The sequence below is a fragment of the Lepidochelys kempii genome, chromosome 2 (genome assembly GCF_965140265.1).
Source record: "Lepidochelys kempii isolate rLepKem1 chromosome 2, rLepKem1.hap2, whole genome shotgun sequence".
Classification (NCBI taxonomy): Eukaryota; Metazoa; Chordata; order Testudines; family Cheloniidae; genus Lepidochelys; species Lepidochelys kempii.
The window spans coordinates 143,354,723-143,375,307 of record NC_133257.1 but is presented as its reverse complement, the minus strand read 5'-3'; the positions used below and the strand labels follow the sequence as shown (position 1 = coordinate 143,375,307).

The 20,585-nt window shown below is 39.5% G+C and overlaps 1 protein-coding gene across 4 annotated transcripts in view; it reads right to left on the bottom strand.

The window, feature by feature from the left end:
* Positions 1-20,585, bottom strand: part of SEMA5A (semaphorin 5A) — a 655,298-nt gene that overhangs the window by 247,589 nt on the left and 387,124 nt on the right. For all 4 annotated transcript variants that reach the window (XM_073332372.1, XM_073332370.1, XM_073332373.1 and 1 more), the window contains exons 6-7: positions 9,328-9,426; positions 6,036-6,249 (exon numbers count right to left, since the gene is read on the bottom strand). In XM_073332372.1, coding sequence (XP_073188473.1) covers positions 6,036-6,249; positions 9,328-9,426 — 313 coding nt within the window. The remainder of the gene's footprint in view (positions 1-6,035; positions 6,250-9,327; positions 9,427-20,585) is intronic.

Genomic DNA, 20,585 nt, shown 5'->3' with positions numbered 1-20,585 from the left:
TAGTTGCTGAACCAACAAGCGGGGATGCCATTTTAGATTTGGTTTTGGTGAGTAGTGAGTATCTCATAGAAGAAATAGTTGTAGGGGACAACCTTGGTTCAAGTGATCATGAGCTAATTCAGTTCAAACTAAATGGAAGGATAAACAAATATAGATCTGTGACTAGAGTTTTTGATTTCAAAAGAGCTAACTTTAAAAAAATTAAGGAAATTAGTTAGGGAAGTGGATTGGACTGAAGAACTTGTGGATCTAAAGGCAGAGGAGACCTGGAATTACTTCAAGTCAAAGTTGCAGAAACTATCAAAAGCCTGCATCCCAAGAAAGGAGAAAAAATTCATAGGCAGGAGTTGTAGACAAGCTAGATGAACAAGCATCTCAGAGTTGGAAAAAAAATTTGAAGGAGAAAGTAGTTAAGGACATTGAGATCAATGGTAATTGGAACAAAATATAACAGCGTTTTACAAAAGGTAGATCGTGTCAAACCAACCTGATCTCCTTCTTTGAGAAGGTAACAGATTTTTTAGACAAAGCAAATGCAGTGGATCTAATTTACCTTGATTTCAGTAATGCATTTGATACGGTTCCACATGGGGAATTATTAGCTAAATTGGAAAAGACGGGGATCAATATGAAAATTGAAAGGTGGATAAGGAACTGGTTAAAGGGGAGACGACAGCGCTTCACACTGAAAGGTGAATTGTCGGGCTGGAAGCAGTTACTAGTGGAGTTCCTCAAGGATCGGTTTTGGGACCAATCTTATTTAATCTTTTTATTACTGACCTTGGCACAAAAAGTGGGAATGTGCTAATAAAGTTTGCGGATGACACAAAGCTGGGAGGTATTGCCAATACAGAGAAGGACCGGGATATCATACAGGAAGATCTGGATGACCTTGTAAACTAGAGTAATAGGATGTAATTTAATAGTGAAAAGTTCAAGGTCATGCATTTAGGGATTAATAACAAAAATTTCTGTTATAAACTGGGTACGCATCACTGGGAAGTAACAGAGGAGGAGAAGGACCTCGGAGTATTGGTTGATCACAGGATCACTATGAGCCGCCAATGTGATATGGCCGTCAAAAAACCTAATGCAGTCTTGGGATGCATCAGGTGAGGTATTTCCAGTAGAGATAAGGAGGTGTTAGTACCATTATACAAGGCATTGGTGAGACCTCATATGGAATATTGTGTGCAGTTCTGGTCTGCCATGAGGATGAATTCAAACTGGAACAGGTACAGAGAAGGGCTATTAGAATGATCCGAGGAATGGAAAACCTGTCTTATGAAAGGAAATTCAAAGAGCTTGGCTTGTTTAGCCTAACCAAAAGAAGGCTGAGGGGAGATATGATTGCTCTCTGTAAATATATCAGAGGGATAAATACCACGGAGGGAGAAGAATTATTTAAGCTCAGTACCAATGTGGACACAAGAAAAAATGGATATAAACTGACCATCAGGAAGTTTAGACTTGAAATTAGATGAAGGTTTCTAACCATCAGAGGAGTAAAGTTCTGGAACAGCCTTCCAAGGGAAGCAGTGGAGGCAAAAGACATAACTGGCTTCAAGACTAAGCTTGATACGTTTATGGAAGGGATGATATGATGGGATAGCCTAATTTTGGCAATTAATTGATCTTCAACTATTAGCGGTAGGTATGCCCAGTGGCCTGTGGTGGGATGTTAGATGGGGTGGGATCTGAGTTACTACAGAGAATTCTTTCCTGGGTGTCTGGCTGGTGAGTCTTGCCCACATGCTCAGGGTTTAGCTCTCCACCATATTTGAGGTTGGGAAGGAATTTTCCTCCAGGGCAGATTGGCAGAGGCCCGGGGGGGGTTTTGCCTTCCTTTGCAGCGTGGGGCACCGGTCACTTGCTGGAGGATTCTCTACATCTTGAAGTCTTTAAACCACGATTTGAGGACTTCAGTAGCTCAGACATAGGTTAGAGGTTTGTTACAGGAGTGGGTGGGTGAGATTCTGTGGCCTGCGTTGTGCAGGAGGTCGGACTAGACGATCATAATGGTCCCTTCTGACCTTAAAGTCTATGATTCTATGATTCTAGCCCAGCCAACTGAATTTTAGGATATTGGCAAGATCTCACAGCAAAGACCCATCATGATCTGCAGAGCAGCAAATCCACCATGTTAGATAAAAGTATCTCGTCCATGTCTGAACCATCAGGCACCAGAGAAATCTTTTCCTACTGCAATGCTGCTGGTTCACACATATGTGAACGTGCATGCACACACAATAAAAGTGTAGTAACTCTATACAACTGTTGCATAACTAATATTTGATAGGAAGCCTCCTTTCCAATTAGTCAGACTGCCATAGTTTTCTTGCTGTAGATACATTCCACTCTCTCATTGTAGGAACTGAAAGTCTCCACTGTGCTCCAGTGCTGCAAAGCTAGTGTGATTTACTGGCTGAGTTATGTGTGGGCAGGCAGATAGACATAACACAAGATGAATTTACCAGTACCTTGACACTTGATGCTCCCTAAGGTGCTCCCACCTCCCTCCCCTCACCTCAGTTAGGTAAAACTTTGCTTCCAACTTTTTATTAGATTTGCTTTCAACAAACCCTAATTATAATTCTTATATTTTTTCTTAAAGCTAAAATCTGTGTTCTGATGATAAGACTTAAATCCAAACAGATAAAAGCTTTGATGCTGAAGTGTGGGCCTCAACAGAGAGTTAATAGGTAGAGTTGAAGCTAGTTAGTAGAGAAAATGTTAATAAAGTCAATCTGATTAACGGGTATAATTTTAGGGAACAGATTTTATTTTGTCCTTTGGATACAATACAGACTGTATACGGTTAACATGAAAGCCTGGTAATAAGGATATTTTTTTTGCCACAGTGGCGTCCTAGTTAAGTGAGTAGTTGTAACACCTTAGGTATGTAGATAAATACTGAGTAAATGAGAGTATCACACACACACAGAGGGCCTGTCTCTCCTCTCATGCCAATTTTGCACTGCTATAACTATGAATGTCAATGGAGTTGCTTTATTTACACTGATGTAAAATGAGATCAGAATCATACCATGCATATCTTTCACACTTTATATTCTGAAACCTGCTGACATTGAGGGCATATTGCAAAGCTCATTAATTTTCCCAGGCTTTCTCTAAAGGCTTGTCTGCTCTGGGAAAATTCATTGGGCTATATGTGCTAACACACACGGTAATACAAAATGTTCAACACATTTTATACAAGTGCTGTCATATTTAAAATCATGTCAACTAGTCATGGTTAACCCTAGGTTCCTGAACCTGTAAAAACTTATGCATGTGCTTAACTTTACACTTGAGAAAATTCGCAGGGGAACACACACATTTCGAGACTTAAACAAGTGCACCTGATTGCAGAATTGTGGTCAGTGTTGTGTTACTTGACACAAGTTATAACAAGATGCATCTTCCTAGCATAGACAAGCCCCAAGGAGGGTTTCGTAGATATTTGCAATTATATTACATTACAGGGGACTTTTTTTTTAGAAACACTTGAAACTTTTTTTTTTAAATAAATGAATAGATTGTGAAAGCCTCGTGAAAGCAACCATTTAACTGATTCTCCCAGCAGGAAGTCCTTATCAGCTGATTATCATTTGTGACAAAGTAAAATTTCCTAGGAAAGTGAATTTATTAGCTGCAGTAGTTGGCCATATTGTAGTCTAGTCTTCCTCTTTAAGCTATAAACAGCTTCAAATTTGTTAGTCTGTAGCTTAATGAGATTTTCCATCAATCCTGTTAAACTAACTCAATTAAGCAAACATAATTGAAAAACACACCCTTTTTGCTTGTCAAGACAAGGCCATACCAAGAGAGCCAGAAGCATTCAATTTATTCTAATTGTTTACTTTTTGCTTCTGCTTTTCCAACTATTCAAGAGAAGAACATCAAGACAGGCTACTACAGTTGGCAGACTGAGCATTCCTATGTAAGCACACCTGAGAAACACTACACAGTTTATCTCTATGTCTGCCAGTACAGACATGTATATGTTGTTTATGATCAAGTTTCTACATTTCTGCAAACTGCTGCTATATTTATGTTTCATCTCACAATAATTTAAACATTAAACACATACACAGAAGTATAGTGCTGTCAGAAAGTCTCTAGACTTAAAGGTCTTCTCTATATCTATTTTCATGTATTTGTAACTGCTGTAAACATTCACTCTAGACTAAAATTTGGCTTTCAAACTGTTGGACTGCTCACACAGTGGGAAGTTTGCCAGGTCTATGCATGAGAAATGGTTTAATGGTTCAAATAAGGTCTACTTGGCTGTTTCATATCTGCATAAGCACAGAAAATAGTTCTTAGGCATTTTCACCCTTCTCTGATTCCTTCTGTGTATTACTTGCTACAAGAGTAAAATTGTACGAGTCTTTGGTCAGTTCATTATAGATGCCTCTATGATAATTTAACAGATACATTTTTAAACTATTGTAAAAATCACACAGAGCAATGGAAAAACATTTAAGTATTTAATAACCAAAACAAATATTTACTGAAATATAATTTTTAGGCCAGTATGCTGAATGGCAGACCGAGACTCCGGTTATTTTCAGAACTAATCTTTGTAAAAAGCATCAGTACAGAGATGTTAAAAGTGGCATACAGAGACTCAGAGGCAGTAACAATACTTTTCATAAATATTTTCATCAAGCAAGTTTCATATAAATTTATTACAGAAAACATGCATACTTTGCTACTGCCTCATTTACCTGGTATACTGAGAATATCATACATCCAGTGCTCCTACATCTAGATTTCGAGACCAAAGTGGTTTGGATAAGCACCCAGAACTCATACATCATGACTTAAAGAGTGGAAAGTATGAAAAGTGAACCAACAGTTAAACAAAGCATTCTCCCATTTATATAATTTGTTCAGTTTTACTTTACAAGGATCAGTTAATTAAAAGAACAATGTCAACTCTTTAAAGTAAGAATTATTTCTACCCTGATGCACAATGTCCCTTTGGGGCTGAAATTTCAAAATATGGCATTTATATTTTCTCTTATACATCTTGCACATATAGGCCTTGAAGCTAATGGGACTACTCACATGCTTAAAGTTAATCATGTGCCTAAGTAGGCAGGCCATTTGTCTGGTTTTAAGTTGGACAGTTCTGCTTTTCTAAGGTTTGTCTCCTATCCAGTACTGAGACAAAAACCGGCCACGATTTTGTCCAGCTCCAGATGTGGAGGTGCCATTTTGAAGAGTGCATTGCCCTGCCCCTGCTGGTGCACTCTTCAAAAGGGCAGCTCCCATGTGGAGTGACGTCACACTGGTGTGGATGGAGTCACACAGGTGAGGGTAGGCCCATGCCATTCCCAGAAGTACTGGAATGTCCGATATTCTGGGGATGAATGAGTGGCCATCCTCTGCCTAAGTGTTTTGCTGGAATGGAAGCATAATCATTTGTGTGCATACTGATTGCATATCATAGAATCTCAGGGTTGGAAGGGACCTCAGGGAGTCATCTAGTCCAACACCCTGCTCAAAGAAGGACCAATTCCCAACTAAACCATCCCAGCCAGGGCTTTGTCAAGCCTGACCTTAAAAACCTCAAAGGAAGGAGATTCCACCACCTCCCTAGGTAACCCATTCCAGTGCTTCACCATCTTTCTAGTGAAAAAGTTTTTCCTAATATCCAACCTAAACCTCCCCCACTGCAACTTGAGACCATTACTCCCTGTTCTGTCAACCATTACTCCTTGTTCTGTCACTATATGCAAGTAGGTCACAAATATTGTACACACTGTTGTATGTGCATAAATCAGAGACAGGTTGACCCCTTTAAAATTATGACCCACAAAGTCCTGCATCAAGGTACAGTTATCTACATTATGTATGGACTTTGCTTTGTGTCACATTCCAAAGACTGGAAAGCTTTGAAACAATTTTTAAAGTAAAAAGCATTTCAAAACCATGCATACTCAAAGGACAGGCTTTGAAGAATGTAGATAAGGGGAAAATGGGGTACAACAAAAACAAAAGCACTGAGGCTTGTCAATACTTACCATTGAGCCACTTGGAATTGTATTGTGCAGTGCGGAGAGGAGGAAGAGCCCCCAGACTGCGATAAATGGCAGGATCCCTTCCTGGGAAATCCATGGCTGTAGCAGCATATAACTCCCCACTGGAAGTGAGAAGAGCTGTGGAATTGTGTTGGGGACTGTAAGGACAGCGAGCCATGCCACTGATCTGATCATGTATCTCTGTCAGGTTGCTTAACTGGAAAAGACAAAAAAAATTACATAAGCATTACAAGATGAGACAAACCACACCATCAGTGAAGAAAAATACCATAAGCTCAGAAAATGTCTCATGTTACCATAACACAGTGCCAAGCACACTTCTTTAACACCTTTTTTCCAGGCCCATGTTAGAAATATAATGCCCTTCTGGTCTTTTTATCTTCCAGATTCAAAGAAACACAGTGAGGAAAACATTTACATTAATTAATTAAGAATTATACTTAAACAAACAAAACAAAACACCAATAAAAGGTCACCATATTCCAGCCAGTGCTATTTTGATACGTTTCAGAGTAGAAACCATGTTAGTCTGTATTCGCAAAAAGAAAAGGAGTACTTGTGGCACTTTAGAGACTAACAAATTTATTTGAGCATAAGCTTTCGTGAGCTACAGCTCACTTCATCGGATACATTTAGTGAGTGCAGTGAAGTGAGTTGTAGCGCACGAAAGCTTATGCTCAGATAAATTTGTTAGTCTCTAAGGTGCCACATACTCCTTTTCTTTTTGCTATTTTGATGTTTATTCTAATTTTAATTAATCCTTGATGCATTCTCTCTCTATCTCTCCCTTTGATCTATCCTTAATCAATAATTTTCTTGTTGACATCTTTTAAATCCATAAATTGTGTCTGTGTTAAAAATAGCAGAATAACATTTCCAAAAATTTGGAGGTTTGTTGCTGACACCAATCAGAAATCAGCGTCATATATATTATCATCTTAGCTAAATCTATCTGTACATAGCTGCATCAGCCTTTCTTTACTTTTTTTGGCCCACAATGACATTCATTAGATATCCAAATTTTACACAATGGGATGCACACACCAAGTTTTTGTGACCCTCCATTTTATGTACTTAAATCCTGATTTATGCACGCAAAGGTGGATTTTGGACACCCTGTTAAACGTAATACATTTGAAATTTGGCTGTGTATCTCATCTCTTGTGTATTGCTATATTGTGAAATATATTGAGGCATAAAATTCCAAGAAAACATTCAACAAAATCACTTAAATAAAAAGGGGATGTCAGTTTCATGGTTTTATCATAACCACACTTTGAAATCATGCTAAAATCTCTTTTCTCTCTACGAAGATATTTAAATGTCTGTATCTTATCATATCTGTTTCGTAGGCACCCTTTACTAGAGGGGCCTCTGAACTTTATTTGGAGTGTTCCAGGGGAAAAACCTGTGTGCAGCAATCTAGCCTTAGAGAGAGAGAGAGAGAGAGAGAGAGAGAAAGAGAAAGAGAGACTTCCTCCGGCAGGGAGAGCAGGTGGTAGACTCCAGTTTGGGAAGAGGCGTGAGGTGGCTGCTGTGGAGCTCTGTCCATACCAGGAGCTGCTGCTGAGAGTCTGCAGGGGCTTTGATCAGAGGCTGTTGGTGGCTTCACTACAGCCAGGGCAGAGGCTGTTGCTGTGCCTAGAGCTGACTGAGCTGGGCCTGCAGTGAAAGACTGTGAGTAACCCCCACTGTTAATGGAGAAAGTACTTGCCCGGGAAGGGGCACTGCAGAGAGACTGAGTCTGAGGAGAGGCAGAGTGATCTTCCCATTGAACCAGGACCCAGAGCTGCTGTCATTTGGTGGAGACAGCTCCAGCCTTCATTGGGGTTGTGCAGTTTGTTGCCGTGGCTGGTCTGATACACAGAACCCACAGAGCGCTGTCTTCAGCTTCAGATCTTCAGTGCGTCCACGCAAGTGTCTCGGACTCTGAAATCCAGAGGAGTGTACACTCCGGGGTGGGGTAAATGGTACTGTATACTATATTTGTTAATTGATTTTATTCAACTTCCCCCCCTGTGGATTTAAATCAGTAGTGACATTTAATCTTAGCCTGTTATACCCTGTTTCTTTAAGTTGTTAAGTAAATGAGTGTTAGCTCTAATTTAAGTATATTGGATGTATACTTAATATAATTTATAATTGGTATTTGAGTTAGACCCATGCCACGGGTTATTATTATTACTATTTGAAGGGGTTTATTCCTGGAGGTTCCCAAGGCACACCATTGAGTGTGTACAGGAGCCAGCCAGGTGGAGGCACCACCAATTTTAACTTCCTTTAGGAGTAAAGGGACCACAGCAGAGGGTGGATAGAGGATTCCCACTTATCCAGCATCACCACTGGGATACTCAGAATCTCCTATAATGTCAACAACATCAGGCACACAGGTGAGTGTTGCCTGATCCCAAGTAACCCAGGGAAGAAAGGAGGGTTACATGTTTGTTCCCAAAACCCGAAGATGAATTTGGAAAGGTTCAGTACACATCACAGTCATGCTTGTGAACGTGTTCTGGAATACAAAAAACTGCATTTGCTCAGTATTTTCTTGCTGAAAAAAATTACTAAACCCTTTTGATCTTCTGCAAACATGGCAGTTACAACACCTTTTAAAAATTTATTTTATTTTTAAAGACATGCTGCATGTATCTGAAATTGTTCTGGCAAGTTTGAAAAGCATATGAAAAAAGCGAATAAAAGGTATTTAGATTTTAGGCCAAGGCCCTGAAGTCTAGTTTTTTAATTGACCAATCTTTATTTGATTTGCATATTGCAGTTACAGCTGTCTCATTTCTTGTAATTTTGAATGTATGCACATTTATTGCTTATATTGAATGTTGTTAGATTGACAACCCTATAGTGTGAACTACTCTGATTACGCACAGCGCAGGCAGCAGCAGCAGCAGGGCAAATTTCCCTATGCAAATCTGCCTCATCCCTAACTTGAAAGGTACCTCTATACAGATAAGAGGCGTTCGGCCTTGAAAGCTGATTCAGTCTCTTTCTGCCAACAAGAGGACTAAATAAAGTCAAATACGGTGGTGATTTTTGTGATGTGGAAGCTTGTTCACTGTGGAGATCTCAACATTTTACACAGGCAACTGATCAGAGAGATGATTACTTTCAGTTACTGACTAGTGCTGTATTTGAGCTAACAATCTAGAAGTGAAATATCCCATTACCAATCTGCACAGCCCCATAGCAGCGGTTTTGTTTCACAGTGGCAATAGTCATCATTTCTGTGAACATGTGGGATCAATTTGTTTACTCATACCGTCCGATTGGTGCAAACAGGAGTGAAAGCATTGGTTCCGCAGGTGAAGAGCCGGTCACCGCCAACGAGGAGCACACGGATATAGTTCTGGCATTCTTCCTGTGATGCAGAAAAGAAACAATGTATTCAGCAATGCCGCAAAGGAGAGGGAGGCCATTTAAAACTTGAACTATTCATCAGGGCTATGTCACTGTATGTGAAAACTCTGATAAGCAATGCTTGAACTTACCTGATAAGTGAGAAATCAATAAGTACTTAGATTGAATTCCTAACTATAGTATAAGAATCCATTCTGTCCTTAAGAAAAGCCCCTAATAGAGTCAAATAAACCTGTCCAGTACTGAATGCATCTGCCAAATTGATATTTTAAAAGTCCAGTTAAACTTTGTATGTGATATACACCACCCTGAATAAAAATATCGGTCCCAAAAGATCAAATGCTATATCTCACGACAGGCCAGGCCACAGGGTGAGGGTGGTCAGTGGGTCACTAGCTTGGGTTTGTTGAAGCTACCATAGATATACCTCATGAGCTAGATCTCCAGGTGAGGATTTGGCCCTATTACTTTAAAGCATGACATTAGAAGCATATTAAATTACTCACAGGACATACATTTCTCCAATCACTAAGGTTCCTCAAGATGGCCTCCAAAATTTCATCTCTTCAAATAACATGTAAACTCACCCTGGAGGAATTATGTTACTTTTTTTTTAACTCCATTACAGTGTGTGACATTTTTCTGATGATTAGACTCTGATATTGGAGAAATTAAGACACAACAAAAACTTTCATGGCTGGTTCAGGTATGTATCACCTGGCAGAAGGCTTTTTGTTGCAATACTAAAAATCTATTAGAATTGTAAATCAAGAAGATACAAATACTCCTGCTGCAGCTTAAATTCACTAAAACTCAAGCAAAAAAAAATAGCTTGTAAGAAAATAGTTTACAGACACCTCTGGCTTAAATGAATGGCTAAGCAGCTTTCCATTTTGCTTCTAATTCTCAAGGTCTTTGGTTAACGTTTTAAAGCACATTGGGACTTAGCGATGTAACTCCTGATATTAACTGAGGTCATGCAGCTAAATCCACACCCTTTGAAAAGGTACCTTGTTATCCTGCAGAAAGCACCATTTTCTGGGCTTCCGCTACAGTGACATCAAATGCAGTTGTGCATATGTTTTGAAAACAGGTCGCTATCTGGACCCACTGGAGTATACTATAGAATTTGTGGCACTGCCTTGCATTGTGTGTATGGTTGCACATCCAGCAGTCATGGTTTTGAATTCAAAAAGGGACAAATTAAGACATATGGTGTCTGAGCTACACTGAGAGGTAAGGAAGGATTTGTACCACATGAGTGGTGATGGCTGGAGGCAATGGGCCAAATTCAGGCCTGACATAAGACCCTGCAATTGCAGTGACTTTACCAGGGCTATGTTTTGCTTATTAAGCAGGCAAAAGCCAGGAAGCCATATTACCATGAAGTGAGCTGCAGGCAGAATGCTCACCATTGACCTTTACTACATCTATAAAAGTGTAACACATTTTCCGCAGTGCAGTCCCCCTGCCCCCAATACGTGCTTGCACACAGGATGGAAAGTGTCCCATTGATTTCAATGAGAGCAGGTGGAGGCCATTAGAGCTCAGTGGCAAAGTGCACTTCAGAGGTCTGATGAAGTGAGCTGTAGCTCACGAAAGCTTATGCCCAAATAAATTGGTTAGTCTCTAAGGTGCCACAAGTACTCCTTTTCTTTTTGCGAATACAGATTAACACGGCTGTTACTCTGAAACCTGTCAGAGGTCACCATAACAGCCCGCACCATGGAATCCTGCCCTTACAGGATTACAAAAGAAGAGGCACTGGCCAGCGTCCCATGTCCCCTCACCTTGTTGGTGAGGGCACTATTTATTTGGCTCAAATCATGAAAATGAGCCTTTGTAAATTGAAGAGACTCTAAACAGATTAAAAAACAAAAGGAACAGAACTATTTAGACCCATGACACAAAGAGTTTTAAGCAAAGAGTTTTAAGCGTATTCCTTTAGGACTCTTTTCTTCAACACCAAGTACAAAAAAAACCACAAAAACCCAGTGCATGAGTCTCTCAGGTAACCTACTATTCAATTAAAATTAAATTTTTAAAATCCTCTAATTCTTAAATTTAAGGTTTTCTAACACTTTCAGATTCAGACAGGGGAGGTCGCATGGTACTCATGAGGAAGATGGTTGTCTAGTCCCAGACCACCTCACTCACCACATATCAATTCTTCTCTAATAATTACTTTCCTAGCAAATTGGCAATACATTTCTGCCATAAAATTTTACATTGATCCTCTGGATAAACTTCAAACTGTTGAATATGGATTCCAATGAAAAAATGAGGGGCAACAAAAGACCCAAGCCTGAATCACCTAAGCAGATGAACGGGGGAGATCCTCAAGGCCATAGCAGAACCTAGCCTAGGACATTGTGACACTGAAAGATTTCCTCACAGACTGACTGGATTTCGATCTCAAAACATATTCATGGCCTCTCTAAAGATGTATGTGATGTAAAATCCCCAATTGCTCACTTGGAAAATCAGCTACAAAAGATTGCCATTGAAAGCAGTGAAATTAAAGTAGAAACTGCCCCCTTAAAGCTTAGACTAGACAAACTGGAAGAAAAACAGGATGACTTAGAAAACAGATCTTAGAGAAACAATCTTCACCACTTGGGCACTGCTGAGGGTCTGGAGGGGATGGATAGTATCACCTTTCTTCAGAAACTTCTCCCTGACATACTTAAATTGGACCCTCAGCCACCCCCATTTGATATTGAAAGGGCTCATTGAATGCCTGGTACTAGAAGACAGGTGTCTGATAAGCCCAGACCCATCATCTTCAAGCTGCTGAAGTTCAATGATAAAGTAATGTTAAAGAATGCTGCCATAAAAGGGGAAACCCTTATGTACAGAGGTCACAAAATTTCTTTTTCCTGAGTTAGCCAAGCTTATCAAAAAGAGGACTGCACTCAATGGCATAAGTAAATCCTGAGGGAGAGCAACGTCAGCTATAGCATCAAGTACCCATCCACCTTCACTATGGCTTTAACAGGCTCCACAAGATTTTGCAAAACTCCCTCTGAAGCTTGGCAGACACTTCAAAGATTGAGACCAAATTTGACCAAAAATAGCATAATGTTTTTATCACCATAAAAGGCATACTTGTTTTCCTATGTATTCTTGTAGATATGGTAATCTTCAATTACACCATCTTCCCACTCCTAGCAGATAACCAGCAAGACTGAACTTTGTAACTGAGCAATCACAACTGTATAGCACTGCAATGCATAGAGTAATAATTTAACCCTAAACTGGGGTTTATAGCACCATCTACTGACTAAAGTATTATTTCCACTACTCATAATATAGGGAGGGGAGGAGCAGTTGGAACTGAAGCCTTCAGGGATCTGAACATGCCCCCACTGGCTTGTTTTAAATCTGTTAATTTTTTTTGTTTGTTTTCCATGACAAATATATTTTGGAAGACATATGATATTTAACTATAGATCTTTTTCTATACCTGACTCTTAGAGGGTCAACTGAAGATATACATTAACTCAAAACTAACTAGTATCTAATATGTATAAATACAGACCATATCCTAGAGATGTGGTTTTACAATAGCACAGAGAAATAGCTATCTTTAGAATAAGGTTATATGTCTTAATACATCATTTAAAGCTTCGCCATGAATTTTCATAGAGTGTAGACCTGGAATGTGAGGGGACTTAAAAAACCTTCCAAAAGAATTAAAATCCTGACACACCTCAGATCAAGTAGCTTTATTGCAGGAAACTCCTCTAGCAGAAATAAATGCCGATCAAATCAAGAAGATGTGGGTAGGTGCTGAGTATCATTAATTATTGAATTCTAAGAACAGAGGCACATCCACTTTAATTCATAAAAGTATAACTTTTCAATATATACAGTCCCAAAGGAAGATACATTCTTCTTGAAGGCTGTTTCAACTCAAAAAAGTTAATTTTTGGAATCATTTACATTCCAAGTGGAGGTAATTCTGAATTTTTCAAATATATTGCAGACATCCTTTCTAATAAAAGAGACATTCCTGTAATACTGGGAGGCAATTGGAATACTACATTAGATAGATATCTGCACAGCTCTCAAAGCCCAATAAGCTAACCTTTATTGTTGATGTATGAAGCTGATACAAACAATATATGGAGACTGACACACCCCAAGGAACAAGACTATACATATTTCTCTTCCGTACATTCACCTTAGTCTAGAATTGACTTTTTTCTTGCGTCTTCAGAACTGATTCCAGCATGGCTAGAAGTAGCTACTGATAATATATTAATTTCAGATCATGCTCCAATTATACTTACCATAGACGCTGGTTACACATAATTAAAATCTTCTAGGTGTAAGCTGAACACTCTGCTACTAAAAGATGCAAAGTTTTGCTCTACAGTTGATTCAGTGATCTCTAACTTCATAGAAGAAAATAAGCACTCAGGTATCTCAAATACCATCTTTTGGGAACCTCTGAAAGCTATTGTGAGGGGAGAATGCATGAAGCATGCTTCCCAAAAGAAGAGTGAAAAAATCAAGTTACTAGGCTCTCTGGACAAGGAAATAGATGAGTTGCAGAGAATGCACAAGAATGCCCAAAAGAATGAAAACCTCTTATGTTCTCTAATCAATGCCAAATAAATAAAACAAATGCTTATCCAGCCAAGTAAAATTTGAATCCCACAGGATCAAACAAAGATATGAATGGGGAGAAAAAGTAGGTAAACTACTTGCCAGAAGACTTAAGATGGAACTAGGCAACAGTAATATCTCTTCCTTATTCTCCATCCTTGACCCAAAAGATATAGTACATTTAAACAATTCTATCAAGCTTTATATAAATCAATCAATTTGACTCTGATAAGTTTTATCATTTCATTGAAGGCCTGCCTTTTAACACCTGAACTTCAGAACAAGTGTTGTTTATGAACAAAGCTAACACAAGAGATCAAACAGACTATAAAAAAATATGAATTCCGGCAAGACCCCGGGGATGGATGGCTTTCTGGCAAATTTCTACAACAAATTTTGTAATCGGCTATCTTCTATTCTTTCAAAGGTCTTCAATGAAACATTCCAAAATGGAACCGTATCTTGTGACATGAGAACTGATTTTATTACTTTACTATTAAAGAAGAACAAAGGTGGTTGCAACTGTGATGACTTCCACCTCATATCTGTATTGAACACAGATTGCAAAATAATTGCAAACATTTTAGTGACACCACTGAACACCATCATCCCATTAATCATACACATAGATCAGGCTGGTTTCATTAAAAGAAAATTGGGGGCTGATAATACAAGAAAAAAAAATCCCTCACTTGATCCAGCAAGCTCAGATGTCAGATATTGCCTCTACAGACTTACTTCTAATGCAGAGAAAGCCTTTGATAAGTTGAATGGATTTATCTAATGGCTGTCCTAAAAAACCCTTTGGATTTGGACAAATATTCCTGAATTGGGTCAGTGTATTATACAGCTCTTCTCTCACTTAGAATCATAGAATCATAGAATATCAGGGTTGGAAGGAACCCCAGAAGGTCATCTAGTCCAACCCCCTGCTCAAAGCAGGACCAATTCCCAGTTAAATCATCCCAGCCAGGGCTTTGTCAAGCCTGACCTTAAAAACCTCTAAGGAAGGAGATTCTACCACCTCCCTAGGTAACGCATTCCAGTGTTTCACCACCCTCTTAGTGAAAAAGTTTTTCCTAATATCCAATCTAAACCTCCCCCACTGCAACTTGAACACTTCACTATCAACCAATGAAATTATTTCTCCCACATTTCAACTAGAAAGAGGGACATGACAGGGATGTCCCCTCTTTGTCCCTCCTTTTGTCCCTCTTGAACCACTGGCAATGTACATACGTCAACACTCAGGCATTGAAGGGTGTGACTATAAACAGAAAAGAATACAAAATCAGTTTGTATGCTGATGACTTTTTTGTACTATTGAAGAATCCACACTCATCAATCCTATCATTGTTGAATATAGTTAAGGCTACGTTTTAGTCATGGCTATTTTTGGTAAAAGTCATGGACAGGTCATGGGCAGTAAACAAAAATTCACAGCCCGTGACCTGTGCATGACTTGTACTATATATCCCTGACTAAATCTTGGGTGCTAAGGGTGGTGGCGCATGGCTCGGGACCCCCCACGGGTGCTGGGGAAGGGGGGGGGGGGGCTGGGTGACAGTGCAGAGCCCGGAACCCCTGCCGCTACTGGGGAGGCAGGGCCAGGCAGCGGCGCGTGGCCTGGGACCCCTGCCAGTGCTGCTCGGGGGCAGGGGAGGTGGTGGCCCGGGATCCCTGCTGCTGCGGGGAAGGGAAGTACGGTGGCCTGAGACTGGCCCAACAGCAACTGGTGAGGTTGGCCCAGGGGCCAGAGCCAGCTGCACCAGCTGCTGCAGAAGTCATGGAGGTCCCGGAAAGTCATAAAATCCGTGACTTCCGTGACAGACTTGCAGCCTTAAATATAGTTGATGTTCTTGGAAAGATCTCTTGTTTTCGCATTGACTGGAATAAATCACAGGCAATGGATATATACAAAAAGACCACATTCTTCTCAGTTTCAGCATTTTCCATTTTAAATATGCAAGGAAATAATGTATGTGCGTATTAAAATTTGTCCTAATAGTCCCAATTTTTTTCTATAAATATGGGCTATACATTTAAAGAAATTTCCATGGATACAGCGAACTGGCATCTCCTCCGTCTATCCTTACTAGGGAGATGAGAAATAGCCAACATGAATATCTGCTCAAGATTGACTTATATCATTAGCCTATTGCCTTTCATTGCCTCTCCCTTGCTCTTTGCTTGAATAAATAGGCCTATCATGCAATTTCTATGGGATATAAAACAGCCTTGTTTGTCACACCAGACCCTTAAAAAATCCTGGGGAACTGGAAGCATGGGGTTGCCAGAATTGTATCTATATTATCTAGCATTCCAAATGTGTCCTATTGTAAGATGGTTTCCCTCCAACTGCTCTGTATATGTACCGGCCTGGTTTGATATTGGAAACAAAACAAACAACCTTAGCTATGCCATTCTTTTATATATCTTAAGAGGCTACCCACACTCTTAAGGAAAACTCCAGTCTTTGCATCTACATGGGGCATTCTGCAATGCATTAAGATAACTACAGCATCCAATATTACCAACTCTCTTCCTGTACTACTATGAGATAACCCATGATCAAGGCCAACTCCAGGCTTAAGTTTGGATAGAAAAAGGACTAACAAAAATTAGAGATATAATACAAGATGATAGATTGGCCTTCATTTACGAGTCTAAAATATCAGCTACCGCTGTCTCACAGTTCCTTCATGCAGCGGAAAAGTTCAAGGATTCATGCAAGGATAGGGCACAATTGATGTGTTGCAACTCTCTCACTTCTAGAAAAACATGTAAAGAAATATGGAATCAGAAGTCTCCTTGTAAAAATTACTTATAGGTTGCTTAATGGTTCAGAATACCATCTCAACCTCAGTCTCAAAGAAAAATGGGGAAAATAACTTCGCCTTACTACCACAACAGAAACCTGGGAGGATATCTGGCTTAATGTGAAAGATACTTCAAGTTTTTATCCCTGTGATTCTTTCAAGATATTAAACAGACACTGTTGGACTCCAGAATGTTTGTTTAAGGCAAGATTGCATCTCCAACATTCACTGTGTGTTGCCAAAGAGCCACTTGCCAACCTTTCACAAATCCTCTATACTCGTCCAATGATGCATGTGTTCTGGAACACCATATTCAGTGCTCTCTCAGAAACTTTAAGTGTTGCTATCTTTCCCTTCTCCAAGCTTGTGTATTTTAAGGGCTCTGGATGAGTTGGTATTACCAATTAACATTAAGAAATTGATTGCAGGAACTATTTTAGTGGCCAAAAGAGTTATTTTGAGAAATGGAAATCTGCAATTCTTTCCTGATACACTAACTGGTTTCCTGAGCTCTCTACTTCTGCATTTATGGAAAATATGACTCTGTCTAATAGAAACACTTGGAAAAAATATGAGGATATCTGCTCACACATGAAACTATTGCATACATTTGCAGTTTAGTATATATTAGTCCCCGATACTCATAGGTTATGACTCATGGGTTATGTTCTCACTTATTTATCTATTTAGTAACTTCAATAACTGACGCCCTGCATGACCTATACAGGTCCAGAGGTTTTGTTTGTTTGTTTGTTTGTTTTCCAGGTTTTACAAATCATGAACATTGAATTTTTTAATTTATATTGTGATAGACCCAGGCCAGTTGGGTACAGCAGAGTAGCAGAAGGCACTGGATTAACAGTTTTCTGTCTGTTTTTGACTGACCAGAGCAGGGGCTGCTCCAGGCTAATAAGAACACCTGACTCCAATTAACCTGCAAAGAGTCAGGTGAGGCCATTAAGCTAATGTGACCACCTGACTCTAATTAAGGCCCCTCTGATAATATAAAAGGGCTCACTCCAGTCAGGCAGAGAGGAGCTGGGGAGCCAGAGAAGAGGAAGTGTGGCTGAAGGGCTGGTTAATGAAGACATCCTCAAGTCATTAGTAAGGGAGCCCTAAGATCAGGGTGAAGAAGGGAGAAGCAGGAGAGCTGTGGGGAAGTGGCCCAGGGAAATGTAGCAACTGTAGCAGTAAAATGTTGGCTGCCAACAGCTGCTACCATTAGGGTCCCTGGGCCGGAACCCGGAATAGAGGGCGGGCCCGGGTTCCCTCCAACCCACCACTACAGAAGCACCTCCTGGGAGGGGAAAACAGGCCCCTGTCAGGACAGGAGGCTAAACTGTTTTGGCATGAGGCCGGAGGAGCAACAGAAGCTGTGGGAATTCTCTCACCAACCTCCATTGCTGGCTTGATGAAAAGGGCTCAGTAGACAGTATCCCTCATCCTAGAGAGAGAAGGGCTACGTGGAGGGTTGCAGTGAGCCTCTGAAGCTAGCATAAACCGCCTGGAAGCGCAGGACCCACAGGGACAAGGTCAGAGCTCTGCCACAATATGCTATTTCCATCTTGTGCATGTATTTATATGTTTTGTTTTGTTATGTGTGCTTTTTATATACAAACAATAAAAATAAAGTTTTAAAAAAATTCAGACTGAGTTCCAAAACCTCACACAATACCTTTACCTTAAATTCACCAAAACTTTTAAAAAAAAAAAAATTCTTTGAACCAAACAGAAGTCAGGAATATTAATAAACTACAGAGCAGTTTGGCAGTACTATTGGTCCTTTTCAGCTCTTAGAAGTGATGGTTAAAGCTTTGGATGCTTCCCTTACTGCAAATTTTGCTTTTTAGTCAGGGTAAATGGAATGCCATCTTTGTTTCTTTTGATAAAGTATGTTAGCAAGAGTGGTATGTACAGAAACAATAGGAGATTTTTCATCTTTTGCTATCCCAGCAAGCCTTGGAATGTAAGTGTAGGAAAAGCAAGTGGACTATGATATTACAGCCCATTAGACTTATTCACCTCTCCTCTTCATACTCCACAGCCTGCTGAAATAGCTCTGAGATAAAATTAGTTGTACACTGAGCACCCACTCTGTGTTCAAGAAGAATAATGTTCATTTTCAACACTGACATTCTTAACATTTGCAAGATTCTTTCCTTCTATGCTCTCAATCCTTGTGCCAATTTTTCAATGATTCATATAATACAACATGGTAAGCAAAAGATCTTGGGTCACATCCATCCCTTGTATAAACCCACTCTGCAATCAAAGTAGATTTGACACTGGCCCAAATTCATCCTGGTGCTATTTTTATAAGGAATCACATTTAAATTAACCAATATTTAAAAGAAAAAAAATCACACTTTGGGAGAGAATTAAAAAACACATTCTCTTTTGATGAACCAAGGGACACTTTCTTTACAATTAGCTATTTTACCCATATTTTTAAAAATAGCAACAGCTAAAAAAATTGGAAAAACTATTATGTTATAGAGTCATGTGAACCTTCCAGAGTCAGTTTGCTGGGTTCAGAGACAAACTTAACTATACGGGATCACTTAGATGTTCAAATTCAGGAGTCTTGGATGTCTTTAAGGGATTACAATGGCTTGCTGTGTGAAATAGCAGTGTTTGGTATAAGGTTGGCCTTTGAATTCATCAGACTTCAAGAGCAGTTTTGTTTGAACGGGTTTATTTCACATAGGTCTATTCTGCAACTGATGTTTTACCCACTATTTTGGTTTCCTGCTCCCTTATAAAAAATCTTCGGGAAAAAAACAATTTGTTTACCAAGCATTCTCTGATTTTACAAAAATATAAAGTAGACTAACAAAATTTATGCCAAGGTTTCAACTATTATCTGGCCAGGTTTTTTACTTCATTTTCATAACAATTTGACAACATAAGGGCAATCTGGTTGCAGATATTTATCTCTTTGTAGCAAATTCATTGTTTTAGGTTACCATTTCAGCTATGTCTATATTTGATTTTTATGTTTTTAAATACTCTTGTGAAGAGCCCAGACACTCATGCATTGGGCCCTTAGAGCCTTAAATAATTAAATGAAAAATGAATCCATTGCAGGTTATTTTTAATCTTTTGCTCTATTTTCTCCCTTTATCTCTCATATTTATTTCCTTGCTTTACAACAATCCCTGCTGCAAGTGCCAACCTGAATGGCCAGATTTAGTACCTTTTAACCATGTGGACTTCTGTGGAGCTTATAAAATGCGAACACATGCTGGCCATAATGACATTTTATTTGGCTCACTCCTTGATCCACTAGTTATTTTAAGCACCGTTTAAGGTCGATAACTCTATGAAGTTTAAGTAACTACTATCAGCTTTCTGAAGCCAAGTGTGCATTAAACTGTCATATGTGATCATGTCCTTATATATTTTCCCCTCCAACTCTCTTCCTTCCTTGGCTTCTAACAAAGCTCAGCATGATTATCTATTATCAATAAAGTCTGTAGGCAAAATTTGATGCAGGTTCCTTTTCTGCAAATAAGGTAGCATCTCAGTAGCCATAATCCAGTAACCAACGGAATTCCTCAATAGAGTGTAAATTCATTCTTCAGAGGCATACCAGAGGGTGGCCCGTCCTCTGGGCAAAATATTTTTGGGTCTCACTCTTCCCTATGAGGGAACAACCTACATAAGAGAGGAAATGCCACGATTTTCAATCGTGAAGTCTTCCCACTTATTCTTCCATTGTGGCAGG